The sequence below is a fragment of the Acinonyx jubatus genome, chromosome B4 (assembly GCF_027475565.1).
Source record: "Acinonyx jubatus isolate Ajub_Pintada_27869175 chromosome B4, VMU_Ajub_asm_v1.0, whole genome shotgun sequence".
Lineage (NCBI taxonomy): Eukaryota > Metazoa > Chordata > Mammalia > Carnivora > Felidae > Acinonyx > Acinonyx jubatus.
Window position 1 is genome coordinate 61,362,848 of NC_069387.1, and position 20,847 is coordinate 61,383,694.

At 39.9% G+C, this 20,847-nt stretch overlaps 1 protein-coding gene across 4 annotated transcripts in view; it reads right to left on the reverse strand.

The window, feature by feature from the left end:
- The window catches only part of TMTC1 (transmembrane O-mannosyltransferase targeting cadherins 1), a 275,746-nt gene that overhangs the window by 117,880 nt on the left and 137,019 nt on the right, over positions 1-20,847 (reverse strand). For all 4 annotated transcript variants that reach the window (XM_053226105.1, XM_053226103.1, XM_015074929.3 and 1 more), the window contains one exon: positions 11,045-11,234. In XM_053226105.1, coding sequence (XP_053082080.1) covers positions 11,045-11,234 — 190 coding nt within the window. The remainder of the gene's footprint in view (positions 1-11,044; positions 11,235-20,847) is intronic.

Sequence of the window (20,847 nt, forward strand, 5' to 3'; positions counted from 1 at the left end):
TATTATTATTATTACTAAGAGTTGTTTTATGTTAGAATTCTGCCCTTCTGTTACATTTCAACATACCTACTTACAAATTCCAAAATATGCTGAAGCATTAAAAACTTGTATGTTTACTAGTAAACATACTAGTAAAAACTAGTATGTTACTACCATTAGCTCTTAGGTCAAGAATTTAATCTCTGTTACATAGGATGGGGGATAAAACGAGGTTTGGTGGGTGGGGGGTGGGGGCGGTGGGAGATTAATCTTCAGTAGCATTACAAGTATTTTTTTTTATCGTGAAAAGCATGACTGTATATTGAAATATACAGAATCAAAAAGTCAGTCCAGCTGGATTATGTTTATTTGGTTTTTGGTTTTAGTTTTTATGATTATTCTTACAAATAAAGATGAGAGACCTAACTGTGCTTCTGACTTTAATCTGTGACAATTTCATGATGGTGGTGGTGATGATGATGATGACGATGACGATGACAAGGACTACAAGGACAGCTGAGAGGTATTCTGGGTTTCCCATGTGCCCGCCACTGTGCTGAATATCTTATGTGGCGTGCCCCGGTTAACTACACAATGACCCTACACCATGATGTAGGAACGTGGCTGGATGAGGTGAGCCCACCCAGTTAGTCAGTGGAGAGCCTGGCCTTAGATTCAGGTGAGTGCTGCTAATCACTCTACTCCAGACTCCCTCCTCCCAGTCTCAGAAACCCTTGATCTAGAACTCAGAGCAGCTTTCTCCCATGTGCACACCTGAGCTGCCTCCAATATGAAAGGGATTGGCTCCCATTTGAGGATGACAGTCATGAATTACAAGTAGACTACCAAACAGAAATGAAGAGACGGAACAGAAGTCAGAATTTGTATCACATACAGCAAAGTGATGACATAAAAGGATGTGGAAAGGGGTGCCTGGGTGGCTCAGTCCGTTGAGCGTCTGACTTTGGCTCAGGTCATGATTTCTCAGTTCGTGAGTTTGAGGCCCATGTCGGGCTCTGTGCTGACAGCTCAGAGCCTGGAGAACACTTCAGATTCTGTGTCCACCTCTCTCTCTGTTCCTCCCCTACTCACTCTCTCTCTCTCTCTCAAAAATAAAGATTAAAAAAAAGGATGTGGAAAAAGGCAGCTGCAATGGATCTTTCAGTATTTCCATCTTACAGTGAGGTGCAAATCTAACTTTTCTAATTTCCAACACTACATCTGATGAAGCAGGAAGCTTATGTTCACATTTTAATCAGAAAAATGATATAAACAAAAATTTCAGCTTTGGAGTATGGCCTAAGGGGCCAAAGTTGACTATAGCCACTGACCTGAAAAACTATGCCACTAAGGAGTAAGATGCTATCACCATGGGTAAAACAGTGGCAGGTGGAAAAGCCAGCTGAGAGCAGTGACAAAAAGCTGGATCGACTGATCTGGTCAAATGTGAGATAGAGAGACACCCCAGACAATGGCTACTCCCACGGTACTGGTGGTCAGGGACAGATGGACCATGTCAAGATATCATTAGGATTCCTTTCAGTGATTGCAATGGTCGCAAAGCAGGACAAACTGGATGGGTAGTAAATGGGCTAGAAAGACTGGATCTATAATAGTATGAAGAGGATTTTCATGAATTGAGGATAGAAAAGGATGGAGAACATGGTAGTCTGCAGAAAATGAGAACAGAAAAGAGAACTGTAGGCCAGAAGGGGGGAAAAAAAAAATCAACCATGGCTCAGAGCCATTCACCATTAAATGCAATCTTCATTCCTCAAGTTCAATTTTATTTTACCACTTGGCATATTAAAACAAGATGCTTATTTTACCAGGTTTCATAATGGCTATTCTGGAATTTAAAAGAGTTGTTCCACAGTGACCCATGCACCATGATAATTTAGCCTATTATCCGGCTGAACTAAATGCAAAATAATATCCAGAAATCTGAAAGCTTGTTCAGTTCAGCTGCAGGGGTCTGTGGTGGTACAGTCCACAGTGGCAGAGGTGAATAGTTGTGATGGACAGTGAAGCTCCTAATATTTACAATTCAGTTCTTTTCACACACAAACACAACAGTTTTTCCATCTCCTGGTCTACTCCACTGTACTGTAATTATAAGCTGCTTCAGTTCTTTCTGAAAAAAGGTAAGAATGTCAATGAGTGAATAATCACTCTCCAACAGCGGTTCTTATTCTAATCTTACCTCTTTGTTGAGATGTGTGGGCATTTCAATGAAAGATCTAAGGCTCACAATCTGTTTGTCCATTGGATATCTATCTGTTATGTTATTGAGAATGTTGATGGAGGTTGTGATACAGACTAGCACAGAGGTTAATCAAGGGCAAGGCTGGGGGACAGGCATGAAGGATGGTCCCCGAGATAAACATAGCCACCTCTGTAGATGAAGAGACGCCCCCCCATTTCTACCAAGCTGTCACTGGAGGTCACCTCCACTGGCCAGGCTATAGATTTGTCCCCATGTAGACTTAAGAATTTGACTTGTTTTGAGGCCCCTGGATGGCTCAGTCAGTTACGTGGTTGACTTTGGTTCAGGTCATGATCTCACTGTTCATGAGTTCGAGCCCCGCATCAGGCTCTGTGCTGATGACTCAGAGTCTACAGCCTGCTTCAGATTCTGTGTCTCTGTCTCTCTCTCTTCCCCTCCCCCGCTTGAGCTCGCTTGCTCTCTCTCTCAAAAAAATAAATATCAAAAAAAATTTTTTTAAAAAGGAATTTTACTTGTTTTCCAGGACTCAGAGATATGGCCTATGATTTATGTTGGTTGCAAGGGAATGATGTGTAAGACTGGGAATAGACAGACTGGGACAAAAACTGTGACCTCTACTAAAAATGAAACAAACAAAACAAATAAACGAAAACACAGCCCTGAAAGCCACATACCTGGAAGAGGGGACCTCCACTGCCTAATGTGCATTCTTAAAGGCCTCTCATGGTTGAGGTCATTATGGGAAAGTCAGGTTATCACTAAATTCTCTCTTTTTTCTTCAGGTTTTACTTTTACAAGTCTGCCACAAGATCATAAAAGATATTTAAAATAGCTTAAAATGTCTAGACACCCTGTGAGAATGTAATGAAGAATCAATAACAAATAAATTACTCTTAAATATGATTTAGTGATATTTCCTCTGTAATGCAGGGAAATCACATTAGAGAGCAGGGGAAAAGGCCAACTCTAAAGAGTAGGACCAACAGTATTGATTCCTTTAAACAATCCAAATTACACGGGCCGCTTTCCAGATATACATCACTATTGCAAGTCAACAGTCTAACATATAGTCTGTAAGAGGAGTAATGAAAAACCTAGGTGCATTTTCAGCCTATAGTTCTCCTGGTGCATAAACAGTCACTATTCATAAAAAAAAAAAAAAAAAGAGTAGAATAATAAGCCTTCATGGTTTAAACACTCTTTCTCTACTATACATACTTCCCAACAGAGTGATTACCCTCAACACAAAGAGTAAGAGCAAATTAGTTCACTTTAAAGTTCACTGTTAAAAAGAATTCAATGCAATAATGAATTTGTAGATTGTTCTGTACATCATGTAATGTAAGTCCAAATGCATTTTTGGTGAATAAAGGGTATGAATGGGAGGCGGAGATGGAGGGGAGGCACAGAATACGGCAAATTCTACATTTAAATTTGCAAAGGTGCCAAGTATATTCTTTTATGATAAATAATAAACTACTCCTTGAGTACAGTGAAATATGTACTGCCATGAAATCAGAGCAGATTAGAAACAATCTCTAAATTCATCCCGCTGTTATTGCTACAGAAAGAAAGCTTAGCTTTAGCTTCTGTGTCCTAGCCCTCCCACTCAGTCGTAGACAAGAGTGTGTCAGAAGTCGAACATCTACTCTTCGAGCTGCTTCCTGCAGGAATACTCCCGACTGCGTGTGGAGGTGGCCTGGAAGAGTCTGCAATCTGTAATGGCATATGACTTAACTTACTTGCATAAAGAATTTGTTTTTGTTTTCAGCAAGTGTAAAAATGTACAAGAACAAAATGTTCAAAGAAGGCCTATAGAGGGTGGGATTGGGGAGCAGGGTGGGTGGGGATTGGGAAGTAACACACCTGCTGTTTTATTCATTACAAGTGTTAATTTTTAGCTTTGTAAAATCAATGATTAAAATCATCAAATAAGTGTCAATATAACGGTAACAGGAAATAGATTACGCCCCCCTCCTCCAGAACACGGGTTAACAACAAAGTAGGATGACAGAAGAAAACCAGACAAAACCCACCTGACTGTCAACATAGCCACAGGCCAAGTAGAAGAAGCACAGCAGGAGAGGAGAAAGTAATCAGAGACTTAAAAGACAGAGGCTGAATCCCCTGTACACACACACACACACACACACTCCATCACCTCTTTGGCATCATTTCATTTGGCTCTACGTTTGGCTCACTCTGCCACCCATGTCAGCTTAATTGGCTGTTCTGTGAACACTCCAGGACTTTTCCTGCCACAGGACCTTGGCACTTGCTCTCCCTCTATTTGAAATGCTTTTCCCTAAATAGCCACATGGCTCACTCCTTTACTTTCTTCATGTCTCTGTTCAAATGTTACTTTATCTGCGACGCCAGCCCTGACCTCATTCAGATTGCTTATCAACACCTAGCAAAGAGTGGCATATTTTAAGTATTTAAATATAATCTCTATGTAGACAAGATCTTTGTTCTGTTACTGCTCTAATCCTACTAACTAACAGTCACACAATCAACATTAAGAGAATTAAAGTTGTGAAGCTAAATAGAAAATATTCTCCCTGGGGCGCCTGGGTGGCTCAGTCGGCGAAGCGTCTGACTTCAGCTCAGGTCACGATCTCACAGTTTGTGGGTTCAAGCCCCACATCGGGCTCTGTGCTGACCGCTCAGAGCCTGGAGCCTGTTTCAGATTCTGTGTCTCCCTCTCTCTGACCCTCCCCCGTTCATGCTTTGTCTCTCTCTGTCTCAAAAATAAATAAACGTTAAAAAAAAAGAAAAGAAAAGAAAATATTCTCCCTGAATACAAGCCAGGGTGTCTGTTGTACAATTGAGAATTAGAGGTAAAAATTAAACAAACAAAAAAAAAATGTCCACGATTTCCTGGACTCAATGTCTAGGCCTCTTTATCCAATGTTTCCCCCGCCCCTGCCACACACACCAGTAATATATCATATGGCCTCACTACCTCAAAATTTAAGGACACTGAAAATAATTTCAACCCCCGCCACGTAGAGATGCAATACACATATCACTTGGGAATACTCTGGATGGAAAAAGCCGTGTTTCTTTTGGTGCCGTTATTACAAACATTTTATCCATTGTTTTCTTTTAGCACAGGAAAACATCCATAAAACAGGACTTCTATTTTCATAAAAGCTTAATCCTACTGTTTATTGTCTTGGGGTCAGAGCTCTGACGATCATGTCCTTAGTAACTGATCACCACATCGAAAAACTAGCATTATCCCCATTTTAAGAGGTTATTTACTAACTAGCATAAGAATTTGACTTTTAAGACTTTCTAGTGTGTAAGCAGATCAATAACAGAGCACAAATATGAGCTAGCTGCTAAACCTCTGTGTATGAACTATGAAAGAAGAAAATGTACAAAGTGTAGTGGCCTCCAAGAATTGCTAGAAGCTTCAGTTAATGTTTGCAAAGAACTTTCAAGATGAAAGCCACCATCAAAGAGCTAGGTCTTACTATTTCCACAGCTGGAATGCTTTGCTAATTTTTTTTCCTGATGCATTAAAGGGATTTTGGAACAAATTCCATGAAAGAAAAGGATTAATAGCCTTCCAAAGAAATTTCCATTCATTCATTTTGTTATCAAAGACACTCTCGAGAGGGCCAAGGCTCGCCTGTGTGTGGGGTCCACTGTCATCATGGAGGTTCATATTTAATACACCTGACCAAGATGACAGCCTACGAATACTCAATACTACCTTTAATCAGTTGGGAGAAAACCCTTACTGACACACCAAGCCAGTGCTCTACTACATTTTCTCCTGTACATCAATAACAATATGGCAGGCATGTCAAACTGTGAGCTAAGGCCAGATTCTAATAAAACAAACCTCATCATGACCCCAAACAGTTCATACTCATATTGTGTGTGGTCCTTTTATAGCCTTTTAAAAAAAGTTCTGCATTCCAAAATATAATTGAACAGAGTTGCTAACTCTTTATAGTTTTATTCATTTAGATGATATATACTGAGCAAAAACAAGAAAATTTAGGTGATAAATATTGGATGTGGCAAGCTCTTGATGCTAGAAATGTGGCAGTGAACAAAAGAGAAAAAAAAATCTCTGTCCTCATGGGGCTTACGTTCGAGTTGGAAAGAGACGTTACATAAAATAACAAAGTTATACAGCATTTTAGAAATTGGAAGTATAGTGAAGAAAAAAGTTAAAAGAGAGAAGAGTGGAGGGTATATGATTGCATTTTAAATAGAGTACATATGGTAGGCCTTACCAAGAAGGTGAAATTTGAGCTCAAGTTTATGTAACTAATTGGCATGCTAGAGTTTCTTGAGGATAGCTATTCATACCATATTTGCTTTATCAACTTGATTTACAAAATGATTAGGAAGTGGATTACTTTAGGTAAGGTGTTTGGGGGGAAAAGAGTTTCTTGCAGAGATAAGTGGATAGCTACCAGCAAAAAAAAATGAAGCTCAATTCCCATCCCACTACATATAAAAAAATTAACTCAAAAGGGATCAAGGACCCAAATATAAGAGCTAAAACTATAAAATTCTTATATTAAATAGAGTCATAAATCTTCATGACCTCAGCTTTGGCAACAGATTCTTAGGTTTGACAACAAAAGCAATCAGTAACAAGGAGAAGGAAGAGAAGGAAGAGAAGGACGGGAAGGAGGAGAAGGAGGAGGAGGAGGAGGAGAAGAAGAAGGAGAAGAAGAAGGGGGAGGGAGAGGAAGAAGGGGAGAGAGAGAGAGAGAGAGAGAGAGAGAGAGAGAGGGAGAGGGAGATGGAGAGGGAGAAGGAAAAAAAAGAAAAGAAATTGGACTTTATTAAAAACTTGTGTGCATTAAAGGACACTACTGAGACTGTGAAAAGACAATCTAGAGAATGGGAGAAAATATTTGCAGATCATTTAGCTGTTGGGGATTTAATATCCTAAATATATAAAGAACTCTTACAACTCCACAACAAAAAGACAACCCAAGTGAAAAACAAGCAAAGGACTTGCATAGATATATCTCCAAAGATACACAGATGGCCAATGAAAAGCACATGAAAAGATGTTCATCGTTGGCCATTAAAGAAATTCAAATCAAAACCATAAAGATGTATCTCTTCTTACCCACTAGGATGCCTTTAAACAAAGTAATGGAAAATAACAAGCATGGATATGTAGGAACCATTTGTTCCATTAATCCAGGTAGGAAATTAAATGGTGCAGCCACTACGAAAAATAGTTCCTCAAAAAGTTAAGTACATAATTACCATATGACCTAGCAATTTCATTCTTAGGTACATATCTAAGAGAAATGAAGACATAATGTCCACACAGAAACCTGTACACAAATGTTGTAATATAGCAATGCTCATAATAGCCAAAAGGTGAAAACAACCTAAATGTCCATCAACGGATGAATGGATAAACAATTTGTGGTGTATATATAGCCAATGGAATATTATTCAGCAATTAAAAGGAACTAAGTATTGGTATATGCCGCAACTTGGATGAACTTCAAAATACTATGCAAAGTGAAGGTCACATATTGTATAATTCTTTTTATACGATATATCCAGAATGGGCCAATCCATTGTGACAGAAAGCAGATCAGAGTTCACCATGGGATAAGAAGGGGAGAGTTAGGAGTGATTGGTGCTTTTAGTGAAGTAATGAAAACGTTTTGAAATTAGAGAGAGCAGGAGGCACCTGGGTAGCTCAGTTGGTTGAGAGTCTGACTCTTGGTTTTGGCTCAGGTCATGAGCGGAGGTCGAGGTTTCTTGAGTTCAAGCCCTGGGTTGGGCTCTGCACTGGCAGCGTGGAGGCTGTTTGGGATTCTCTCTCTCGCCCTCTCTTTCTGCCCCTCCCCCACTCGCACTGTCTCTCTCAAAATAAATAAATAAACTTCTTTTAAAAAAAGAAATTAGGGAGAACTGATAGTTACACAACATGATGAATACATTAAGTACCACTAAATTATACACTTCAAAATGGTTAACTGTGTGTTGTGTGAATTTCTCCTTAATATAAAAAAAGTTTTAATATTCAAACATATTTTTCATCAAATTTTCAGGATCATGTGTTTATGTTTTATATTCAATAGTCCTGTATTCATTCCTGCTTTTGATGTTTGTAACATTTTAATCTTTTTAAAAAACATAGCTTTATTGACACACAGTCCACATACAACGGAATTCACCCATTTTGCATGTATATTTATTTTGGTGAGTTTTGGTGAACATAGGTCGTTTAGCAACTACCACCACAATCAAATTTTTAAAAAGCAATCAGTACCCTAAAAAGTCCCCTTAAGTCTTTTTACAGCCATATCCCCCTCTGCACATCTTTTCAGTTCCCATTCTCACATATTTTGTCATAATTCTGCCTTCTCTAGGCATTTCTAGGCAATTCTAGAAAAGGTAGAATTACAACGACAGACATTTTGTATGAACGGAATCTTACAGTAGTAGTTTTATAGGTCTGACTTTTCTTTTTTTACTATTTTATTTTTAAGTAAACTCTGCACCTGATGTGGGGCTCAAACTCACAACCCCAAGATCTAGAGTCACATGCTCCACAGACTGAGCCAGCCAGGCACTCCTGTCTGGCTTCTTTTATTTACTAAGATATGTTTGAGGTTCACGTATGTTTTTTTATGCATAAGTAAATTATTTGTTCCTTTACATTTCTGAATAACTTACCATATTAAGTTTACCCATTTACATTTTGAGATCCACTGGATTGTTTCCATTTTTCAGCTATTATGAATACTTACTTACAAGACTCGTATGGAGCTCTTTCTATCTTTCTTTGAGGAGAATTGCTTAGCTTCATATTTAACTTTTTAAGAAACTGCCAACATTTTCCTCATCAGAATGAGGGTTCCAGTTGACCCACATTCTGGCCAACACTTAGTCTCATAAATCTTTTTAATTGCAGTCATTCTAGTGGATATGCAGTCGTATCTTTTTGTGGCTTTAATTAGCATTTCCCTAATGACCAATAATGCTAAGCATCTTTCTGTATGTTTATTAACCTTTGCATACCTTTTTCTGTGAAGATTCTGAATCTTTTGCCTATTTTTAATGAGTTATTTGTCTTATTTCTAAATTTTAAGAGCTCTTTAAATATCCCAGATCCAAGTCCTTCATAGATATGTTTTGCAAACACTTTCTCCCAATGTGACTTGCCTTTTGAGTGACTTAACATTATCTTTTGATGAGCAAAATTTTTAATTCTAATGATGTTCAATTTGTCATCTTTTTCTTTTATAGTCTGTACTTTACGTGTCCTAAGAAATCTTTGCTTAACCCCAGTCTGCAAAGATTTTTCTCCTATTTCCTTTTAGAATTTTTGGTATTATTTAACTCTTTTGTTTAAGACCACGAGCCACTTAGAATTCATTTATAGGTATACAGTATGAGGGAAGGGTTAATGTCACATTTTTTTCCCTTATTGATATTCCATTATTTCAATACTTATTTAAAAGACTACCCTTTCCCCATTGAATTATCTTGGTCACTTTGTCAAAAATCAAGAGCATGTAAATGTGAGCTTACCTTTGGATTCTCAATTCTATTCTGTTTTCTACTTACTATTCCCAGCACCCCCCACCCCGAGTTTGAGTCACACTCTCCTGCTCCTTTACATGTCCAGAATCTGATAAAAAAAAAAACAAAACTAGGCATTGTGTGTCATACATTGTAGTGACTCTATATTCCATTCTGTTCGACTGAAATCTGCTGGTTTTACTGTTTTAATATATAATGAATTTGCCTAGACTCCAAATGAAAAATCTACTTCCTCTGCAGAGAGCTGAAATTTTTGCTCAGTTTTTTATTTTTTCTTTTGCCCTAAACTCTGGGGGAATCTCTCTTGTGCCTACACAGCTTTTTGATCAGCCAGTGATTTCAACAGAGGTTATACAGTGACAACTCAGGCCAATGAAGCTTCCCTCTCTGCTGACCAACCTGTGTATGGGTTAAAAAATTCATTCAAATTTGCAGCAAATAAATAAGTCTCCCCAGGCTTTCAATTTTGCTTGTGCTCCCTGGGGAGGCCTACGTTGTTTAGCAGCCAGCCACGAATGCATGCAGAGTGTATTACCTCAGCCCTTCTATAGCTCTCTGGTTTCCAAAAGTTCCCCCTTAAGCTTTCTGCTGCTATGCTATGCTCCCAAACCAACTCAGCCACCTCTAACCAGTAAATTTCTGGTTTCTTTCACACCAGCTGGTGGGGGTGTGTGTGGAACGGAGTGGGGTGGGGATGGGAAGACCCTTGGGCAAGAAGCATCTCATCCAATGCAGTAGCAGTTTTTCATAAGTAAACATTTTCAAGTTCTTTGCTGTCTTTGGTCATTTTTGAAACGGTTGCATTTGGTAATTTTTTTTCCAGCTTTATATCATTGTTTTTGAAGTGAGAATCACCCAACCAACTCAGGCAGTCAGGCAGTCATTAGTGGGAGTAGCATCTTAACCATATTTTAAGCACTTATGAATATATTATCATTATCTCATTTATCATTACATGAAATCAAACAAGTTACTTCAAAAATTAGCCAACTATAGCAGGAAAAAAGTTTCTTGTTTGCAAATATTAAATTTCAGATCCAATTTCTACAGGCTTGGTAGAACAGTAAAAGATACCATATAATTAAGGTGGCCATGATCTGTTAAGTCTACTAAGGTCTTTAAGACATATATTACTTACCTAGAAAAATTTAAATTTTTCAGGTTTTTAGACAAAAGAGTAGATTCAATTTAGACCCAGACCCCTGTGGGGGGAGGCAATACTAAGTAAGTTTAGAGTGTCTGTCTTCAAATGCTGAGAGTTCATCTGGATCTTAAGAAAATTACCTTGAAGGCTGCTAAACAATGAAGGCTCAGTAAGGTCATCACAACTGCCAGAAGGATGGTGGCCAAGTTCCGTGTGTCCCATATGGTCTCTACCAGGGGAATACTGCCCACCTGCCAGTCATAGCACAGGGTAACAGGTGCAAGCAGAAGCCACACGTTGAAGGCCAAGAGGTAGGAGTAGGTAAGGAACCTACAAAGAGAAGAATCATTGAAACACGACTCAGGGTCCATGAGATTTCACAAACATTCATTTACCAAGGTTTAATTAAACAGCATTTGTATACTGTCAACAGGGTCTTACAGGAAAAGACAAAGTAAGGTGGAAGGCCGTTCATTTAGTCATTAAATAGATCATTTTTAAATAGATTTACTAGTGCTAGGCACTGTGGTAGGTGCTGGTCTTTAAAAAGTGAACAAGTAAAGACAGTTTCCATGACATATATTTAAAAATTATCATATATACATAAATACATTACAACCTTAGATAAACGCCAAAAAGGAGAAGTCTGATGAAAGTTTACGACAGAAATGCTGTCCTGCTACGTATGATTCCCTGGGTAAGAGACATTTAAACTGTCCTTTTTTAAAGTGCTCAGAAAACTGCTGTCGATAGTAAAATATGTCATCATCTTTATAACAGATTGATCCATACTGAATTATTTCTTTTAAAAAATCAGAATTTCTATGGTAGGGAGATGAAGTCTCTTATTCATAAGTGAAGGTGCTATGCTTCAAGAAAAGGGAAGTACAGCCATCATCCCTGCTAAGGAGAACGGCCAGTTAGACCCAGGGAAGGCAGGAAAATAACAAATGCAGGTGGTGCTCCGGTCTCCTGGCTGTGTCTAGGCACTAAGAGAAGGTGAAAAGCATTCCAACTGACCCCATTCCTTTTCAGGGTAAAGGGAGTGGAATTGATTTAAATGCGAATTTATTGGGGCGCCTGGGTGGCTCAGTCGGTTGAGTGGCCGACTTCGGCTCAGGTCACAATCTCGCGGTCGGTGAGTTCGAGCCCCGCGTCGGGCTCTGTGCTGACAGCGCGGAGCCTGGAGCCTGTTTTGGATTCTGTGTCTCCCTCTCTCTGACCCTCCCCCGTTCATGCTCTGTCTCTCTCTGTCTCAAAAATGAATAAACGTTAAAAAAAATAAAAATAAAAAAAATAAATGGGAATTTATTAAAAAAAACAAAACCTGAATTTATTTACATGTGTTCAGTCACCACAAACTCATTAAGTGGTGGTCTAGACCCTTGAGAACTGCAGAACTTTCAGCAAACCACAAACTTCACGCAAACCTGTGCACCAGGAGACACCAAACTCCAGTGTGGCGACGTGAGGCTCATCCCGAGGAGGACCCCTGCCCCCCATTAGAACCGTGGCCTGAGAAAGCTCAATGCCACCGGGAGAATTTACTATTGGCTCTAGCCGATACCTGACGAAAGGCCTCTGACCTCTCTGTCTCAGATCATTTTCTCCAAAGGGTTCACAATTGTGAATATGTATCTCCTACAACTCACAAGTCTTTCTCAAGGCCCTGAGAGCCATTCCTTTAAAATGCAATCCTCAGGAAGGAGAGGGCCTGCTTCCCTGTGTCTGCAAGAGGATAACTGCCAGCCAGCAGACACAGCCAGCCTAAATGCACTTAGATGACCATTCCTTTGTAATTTTCCACTTCTTGGCCTCTTCTGAGTCCCAGCTTGCCCTGCTCTCTCATTTTCCCTCTAAAATGCCCGATCACCTCTGCACAACTGAGAATGGCACTGAGCTCTCTCCCCTGCTGTCAGCAGTTACTGAATAAAATCTATTTTCACTGCTTTAACCGCTGTGTTTCTGCTTGACACCCTATATTAAATAGGGCTAAATAGAATAATTAGATATATTTCTTGTCTTCACAAAATATATAATCCAGTAGTGAAAACAAGATATACAAAATTAAAGAAGCAGAATGAGATGAGCACTGAAACAGTATAAAATGTGAAGGTAAGTCTTCTGTCAGTTGTTGAACTCTTGGAGAGATTCTTAGATTAGCAAAGAGATTAGCTCAAATAACTTCTAAGTTAGCTTCCAAAGTAGAGGATTACTTCATCTTGAATTCCTCTCAGCAAGTAGCTACTGGTTGGGAACAGCCTTCTCAGACCCTGCCAACTCATCCTCTTCCCTTTCCTCCTTTCCCTCCAAAGTTGGCAGTAAAAAAGTCATCAATGATAGCCAGGTGAGGAGGCTCAGGGATGAGGCTTTACTCATTGCCCCAACACTCAAACCCCAACAGGAACTGGGTTGAAAGAGTGGGGATATTTCAATGGTGTTTTCCAACCCCTTGCTCTCTGTTGGTATTTTTAATAAAATGTTAATGTACAAATCGTGCAGTATACACTGAAAGCTTGATGAAGTCCAAGCTTTGTTATTTGACAAAAATTAAAACAAAAATTCTGCCTTATCCCTTTTAGGCTTGGGGCTGAGAAACTGTCTCCTGAGAGAATACTAACTCCACAGGAGGATGATTGGGTCACTTTGGGCTTTGTTTTTTCACAGAGCTTCTAAGCTGATGCAATCTACTTCTTACTTTGGAAAGATTCTCTGTGACTTGGCTTTAAAAGAGAAGGCAGAACCATCAAACTTAGGAAAATCACAACATTTTGTCATTCAGTTACTCTCCAGGTCTTAAAAATTACTTTCAAAAATGGTATCTCTCCTTCTTGATATAATAATTACCAGCAATGATTATAAATGGCTGCTAAAATTATTAGGTGACGAGCTGATAGGATACTTCATAATGGATGGATCAGGATAAATGAGGTGCCTAAAGCTGACTAACCAATTTTAACATCATAGAGAGGGAGATTAACATCCAGATGTCCTCCTGATGAATACATATGTCACTACCTATGAAGTAGTCTTGTCTAAAAAAAAAATAAGAAAGAAAGAAAGAAAGAAAAGAAGGAAAATTAAACTTGAGCAAGCCTTTTATTACCAGTTTACATCAAATACAAAGAACACCAGAACACGTTACGTAACGCCACAGGGATGCAATGTGACAAATCCAGAAAGTTGGCATTCCACAAAACAAATGATGTCAGGTTCTTCAACAAATATATTGTAGTAGGGGCAGGGGTGGGGGGAAGGAGGGAAGAAAGAAGAGGGCATCTGTAAGTTAAATGAGACGTAAGAGGGATTCTGGGTGGCTTAGTCAGTTAAGCATCTAACTTCGGCTCAGTTCACGCATCTCATGGTTCATGAGTTCGAGCCCCACATTGGGCTCTGTGCTGACAGTTCAGAGCCTGGAGCCTGCTTTGGATTCTATGTCTCTCTCTCTCTCTCTCTCTCTCTCTCTCTGCCCCTCCTCTGCTCATGTTTTGTCTCTCTTTCAAAAATAAACATTTAAAAAAAAAAGTTAAACGAGATATAAGAGATGTATCAAACAAAGTGCAGGCAATGTTTAGATGCTATCTCAAACGAACCATTACTAAAAATACCCACTTATGAGCAGGAAAACTTGAAGCATTGATTGGAAATATGATACTAGAGAATCACTGTTAATTTTTAAAGTGTGATAATGGTATTGTGGTTATATAATTTAAGGATCCTTACCTTTCAGAAACCCATACTAAAATATATCCATAGGAAATGAGATGATGTCTGGGATTTGCTTCAAAACGAAGGACTGGGGGCAAGGGCACAGAAGAGGGTGGGGGTATGAACAGAGCAAGATTGGCCATGAGTTATGATTGTTGAAACTGGTTAATGGGTGTGTAGAGGTTCTTTATGCCCTCTGCTCTACTTCTGTACATATTTGATATTATCCATAATAACAACTATTTTTTAACTCATGGAAAAAGGCAACAGAATTGCAACAAGAATACTTTCTTATGTCTAACGGCAGCTTGAAGGAATAACTGTAAGTGCTAATGTGGAAATTTGTATTTAAATTGTGAAGTTCACATTTTGGCCTTACCCTGCAAGTTGTCTTCAGTTTCTTATATTTTCTAGACTTGCAATGCCATATTAACAGAAAATAAATAATAAATAATAAATAATATTTTTTTCAGTTATAATCTCAGTATTGTAACTTGGATTTTTAAAAAAATATTTTTACACAGGCTACAACCCAAATACGTTTAAAAAGTAAAGTAAACCACAAACCTAAACGCAACTTACCCTCCTATAACACTAGGAAGGTCAACACTGTTAACTTACCCCTTTTAATACATATGTATTGTCTCCAGAAACTCAAGAGACGTCACCTAGTGCATATGAATTCAGATCAATGTTGCTAGTAAACTCTTTGAAAACTATTTGAAATACTGAAACAGCGTCAGAAAATTTTTTGCAAATTTAAGTGTAAAGAAGCCATTTGGAATCATGCCAAAAGCTAATTACATTTTAGGGGGCTAGCTGAACTAGCTGTAATCAGCAACTCAAGTGTTTTAACTCACTGACTATGAATTACATTTTAAACTAATCATCTTGTTTATTTCTGCTAAAATTTTAAAAATGAAATAATCTGTTGAATATCTCTGCCCTGCTGGGTTCTTTTTTTAAAGCAGGAGCAAAACCAAAATGAATTATTCACCAATTTTCTACCACGAATGCTGCTAACAGGAGGAAAGCCGCTAGAATATCTTGCCAACAAAATGGATGGAATACACAGGGATTCAGCTTGAACAATTTAGTCATGTAGTTGCATCGCCAAGCCAGGAAACATATGTGAAAGGGAAGAAAAGGCTTTGGGGGAGCTGGCATGTATCAAATGGCACCAAAGGAAACTGGGTGGCCCTGAAAATGTAAATCTTCATTTTCACCAAGAAAAAAATGAGAGTGTTGTAAGGGCAAAAACATACCTGGAATCTGTTCTTTGCCTTCGAAAAAACCTTTTTGGCTAAGAAATAACACGAGCCTAACATAATTCCTTATCCTAGGAAGATGTCTATGATAGGTACAGATGAAAAAATCATGCATCGCAAGCACAAATATACAGCCCTTGCTTGTTTGATATAAAATGTTACTGCTCCAAGGATCTTCCTTTCTCATTCACCAAAAAAGCCCTTCCATTGTTTCATAAGTACAGGACATTGTGTCTACTGTATACACAGAGTCCTCCTGGGAAGGACACCGGCTAACACTGTCGATAGACCAGCCTCAGTATAAACCACCTCTACCACCACAGTGATACCCCTCATGGCCCAGACTGTGCCTCTAGCCCCTAGGTTTTGGTGATCTGTCTTACCTGTCCCTACACTGTCCCCTATTTTCAACTCTTGAATTACCCCTGATGCTTCAAAAGGGTCTCCACGGTCTTGCTGTGCCCCAGCAGTAACAACAGGCCTTTTTCGGGCATAACCGGCTTATTATTATCATTAGGATCTTCTCCTACCTATTACCTTCTCCAGAACTAGCCAAAGAAAGCCACTTCCTGTACCACCCTTCTCCATAGACAGGACATCCTCACTGGAATTTAATAAATGTTGACTAATTACTCTGTGCACTTTTCTAGGTGCCAAAAGGTAATAAGATCTAGTCCCCTGCCCTCCAAAGGAGGACACTCAGCGTTGGTAGTAAGAATGCAAACATGCGTTACATGGCTGAGTAATTGTGAAATATAAAGGTACAATTTCAATGGAGTTCTAAGAAATGAGAGATTAATGAAAAACAAAGGATTAATGACATCCTAAGGGGGTCTGGGTGGCTCAGTAGGTTAAGCATCCGACTTCAACTTAGGTCATGATCTTGCAGTTCATGGGTTCGAGCCCTGCGTCAGGCTCTGTGCTGACAGCTCAGAGCCTGGAACCTGCTCTGGATTCTGCGTCTCCCTCGCTCTTTGCCCCTCACCCACTAATGCTCTGTCTCTGTCTCTGTCTCAAAAATAAATAAACATTAAATTTTTTTTAAATGACATCCTAGAACCTATGGAGAATTTAAATAAGTGGAAAGATGGGAGACAGAGAGTCCAGGCAGGGCCACCAAATGGCTTCAAGTTGTAAATGAACATGACACTTTCTGCAGAGAGTTAAGAATATGGATCACATTGGGACTCCTGGGTGGCTCAGTCAGGTAAGTGTCAGACTTCAGCTCAGATCATGATCTCATGGTTCATGGCTTCAAGCCCCACATCAGGCTCTGTGCTGACAACTCAGAGCCTAGAGCCTGCTTGGGATTCTGTGTCTCCCTCTCTCTCTGCCCCTCCCTCACTTGTGCATGATCTCTCTCTCTCTCTCTCTCTCTCTCTCTCAAAATAAACAGACATACAAAAAACTTTTTTTTAAAGAATATGGGTCACACTAAAGTAGAATTAAAAATGTGTAATATAAAAAATTATAAAATGATTCCAGCTAAAATGTCTAAAATGAAAAATATCACATCAGTGTTGGGGGGAGGATGTGCAGAAACTGGAACTTTGAAAAACTACTGTAAATTGTTGAGGCCACTTTGGAGAACTGCAGGGAGTTTCGTGAAAGCCTAATAATAAATGCACGGATGATCAACCAAGTCTACTCCAGAGTTCATACCCAATAGCACTGCAGACAGATGTTGACCAAAAGACATTAATTACATTGCTCGCAACTCTTCTTAATAGCCCCAACCCAGAGATAACCAGATATCCATCTACAATAAAATGGACATATACATACACTGTCGTATACCCATTCAAAGGAAATCTATTCAGTGACAAGAATGAGTGCAACAACAGGGATCAAGGCCGTAACACAGACCAAAATACAGAACAAAAACAGAAGACACTGAAGAAAAGGAAATCATCTACAGACAAGGAAGCAGGACCTGGCCCCTGTGACACAGGGCTGGGGCAGAAAGCCACAAGGCAACCCCAGCTACATGGACTGTGTAGATGGTGGTTTGTCCCCTCATCCCCTTGCTCCTCCGTAACAACAGAGTAGAAGGTGCCAGGACCTTCCAGGCATTCTGGGACCAAGGCCCAGCAGCAGTACCACTCAATACTTGTTGCTTCAGCACCTGGGAAGAGAAACAGCAAGCCTATTTCCGAATGGTGAATCAGAAAAGAGGTCCAAATGACTCATACCTTCTTGTGTTTTATTTTTAAAGTTCTCCTGTATTAAAAGAACCAATGGTCTAATCAAAGCACCTCAATTTACGGTAGGGTTATTTTTTAAATTCGCATAAGAATCTAAAGACAGGAAAGTAAGAGTATAACCAGGCTTCTCACAAACCCAAACCAGGTGCATACGGGAAAGCAGGGCAGCACCCTACCCTCCCTTTGGTCCACAGGCCTTCCTCACGGCTGCCCTGCTTCCCTCTGTCCCATGGGGGCTTCTTGCACCCGTTCGGAACTGAGGCTGGAGTATGGTCAAGAGGGCAGCCCCTTCTCCTTTTCTCCTGTCCTCACACACTTATCACTACAGTCTTCACTCTCTCTGGTGTCCAGGTCCTGAGAGCAGTGCCTGTCAACTCCCCTCACCTTCTGGGACCAACTCTGACAAGTCGCTGAACTCCAGCCCCCGCTGACCCTTCCGGTCCCAGTGAGGATGTCACGTCCTCTGACAAACCTGCCCTGTCACAGGCCACTGCTAGGCCAGGTGGGTCCCTCTCTGTGCTCCCACATACTGCTCACACTGCCATCCCACATACTCCCCATACTGCCCGGTAACGGCCTGTTCACGTGCCTGTCTTCTCAGCAAAGCAGAAGCTCCTGGGGGACCGGGCTGTGTCTTGTGGGTAGCTATTTCTCCTGCACCTAGCTCTTCAAATGGATGGATTCTGTGGGCTTTAAAACATTAACCTGATATTAAAATAATACCTAAAAATCTGAAAATATTCCCGTTTTATACTTTTGGTTTTGGCCTGAGGCAACCACACAGTTTTCTATGGTCCTACAAAGATACCTGCTGGGTTTCTAGTTGTCCAGGTATGTAGCTAAAGGGTCCAAACTGGAGATTCTGCTTTTGTGTCTCCCTACCCCCTCAGTGCATAGCTCATGGCATACCATCAAATAGTGAGGAATGTATGACTAAACACACCTCCTCTCTTAGGCCACAGAAGCATCATTAAAAAGCGATGCCAGCCTTACATTTTCTTATTTTACATTCAACTGCAACGAATATAGTTTAAGTGAGAACTCATGTTACCATGGATAAACGATAAAGTGAATCTGAAATGTCATTAAGTCTCTCTGACCTTTTTAATGTGCCATTAATACACTTATTAGCAGAGACAGCTTCATCAGGATAGAAAAAATGAATTTCAACATATAAGACTGTCAGCAACAACTTCTAACCCGTACACCCATTTAAAAGAAGTAAATAACACCTTCTGCAAAATAAATACTTGGTTCATTTCTTACCTAAGGTCTGTTTCTTTCTGCAAAGCATTTAACAAACACCTTTATTTCAAACCAACATGCTTTCTCTCATCGAGCACAGGTTTGCCTTCCACTGAGCAAACATGTACTAACTGCTTACTATGCAGCAGGCGTAGATTTCCAGATTTCCATACAAGAATTCTGTTGGTATACTAATCAACCACATCCAATAGCATTAAAACTCCCTTAAACATGTACAGCGTTTTCTAGTTCTCAAAGTATTTGCATATAAGGATTAGCTGATCCCAACACAATCTCTGTGAAGTGGGCATTACCCTCGTTTTTTGCAGTTGGGAAACAGCCTAACGGAGGCTGTGACTTGTTCAGTGTCCTGCAGCAACCCCACAGCAGAGCCTATACACAAGACACTGTTTGGGGACTTCACATGGAACCCCCCGCCCCCACCCCCCTGCATCATACAGTCTTCTGTTAGCACATCTTTATTAACAGGGAGAACAGAAAGGAGATATAATGGATCAAATATTGGTGTTTCATGGAGAAGAGCCTGCCTGAGACCCTGACTTATTTCTTGAACAGTGAAGCCCAAAGGAACTTCAGTTTTTATATAACACAAACAAACAAACAAACAAATAAAACTCTAACTTTTGGTTAAAGCGGGGCTGACAAAAACTTAAAACCAGTGTGTGATCCCAGCTACAGCACAGTAAACAGATGACTGCACTGATATAAATGTTTGTCAGAGCACCACACAGCAAGAAATAGAATCCTTACATAAAAAGCTGAGGCTTGGCATTTTATTCATTATGAAAAGCAATTTTTGTCTTTATGTTCTAATGTTAGGAAAAAAGAAGAGAACTGTTTCTTTAATTTTTATCAGCTTCTCAGGGATTCAAGATTATGATGGAAACACTATGTAGATTTATTTTTTTTTTACTGCTTATTTATTTTGAAAGAGGGAGAGCATGAGTGGGGTAGGGGCAAAGGTAGGAGAAAGAATTCGAAGCAGGCTCTGACAAAGGGCTCAAACTCATGAACCATGAGATCACGACCCAAGCCGAGATCAAGAGTCAGATGCCCAAAGACTTGTATAGTTTTTTGGTGTGTCTCTAGATGTTTATTTATTTACTTATAAGGGAGAGAGAGAGAGAGAGAGCACAAGTCGGGGAGGGAGGGAAACAGAAGGAGACATAGAATCTGAAGCAGGCTCCAAGCTGTCAGCACAGGGCCTGATGTGGGGCTCAAACCCATGAGCCGTGAAATCATGACCTGAGCTGAAGTCAGAAGCTTAACCAACTGAGCCACCCAAGAGCCCCTTATAGTGAAGTATCAATAAGTGATCCAGACCAACAATTTCCAACAACCTAGAGGTAACATGGGCTACCTCCATAAGCTGCCCCTTCTGGCTGCCCCCCTTTCTTCTTCCTTGTATTTCTCTCCTTCATTCCAGAGTCCAAGATAAATTAGGTCAACTACTATTACATAAAGCCATTTCACTTGGGAAAACTACTCTCAAAGCCT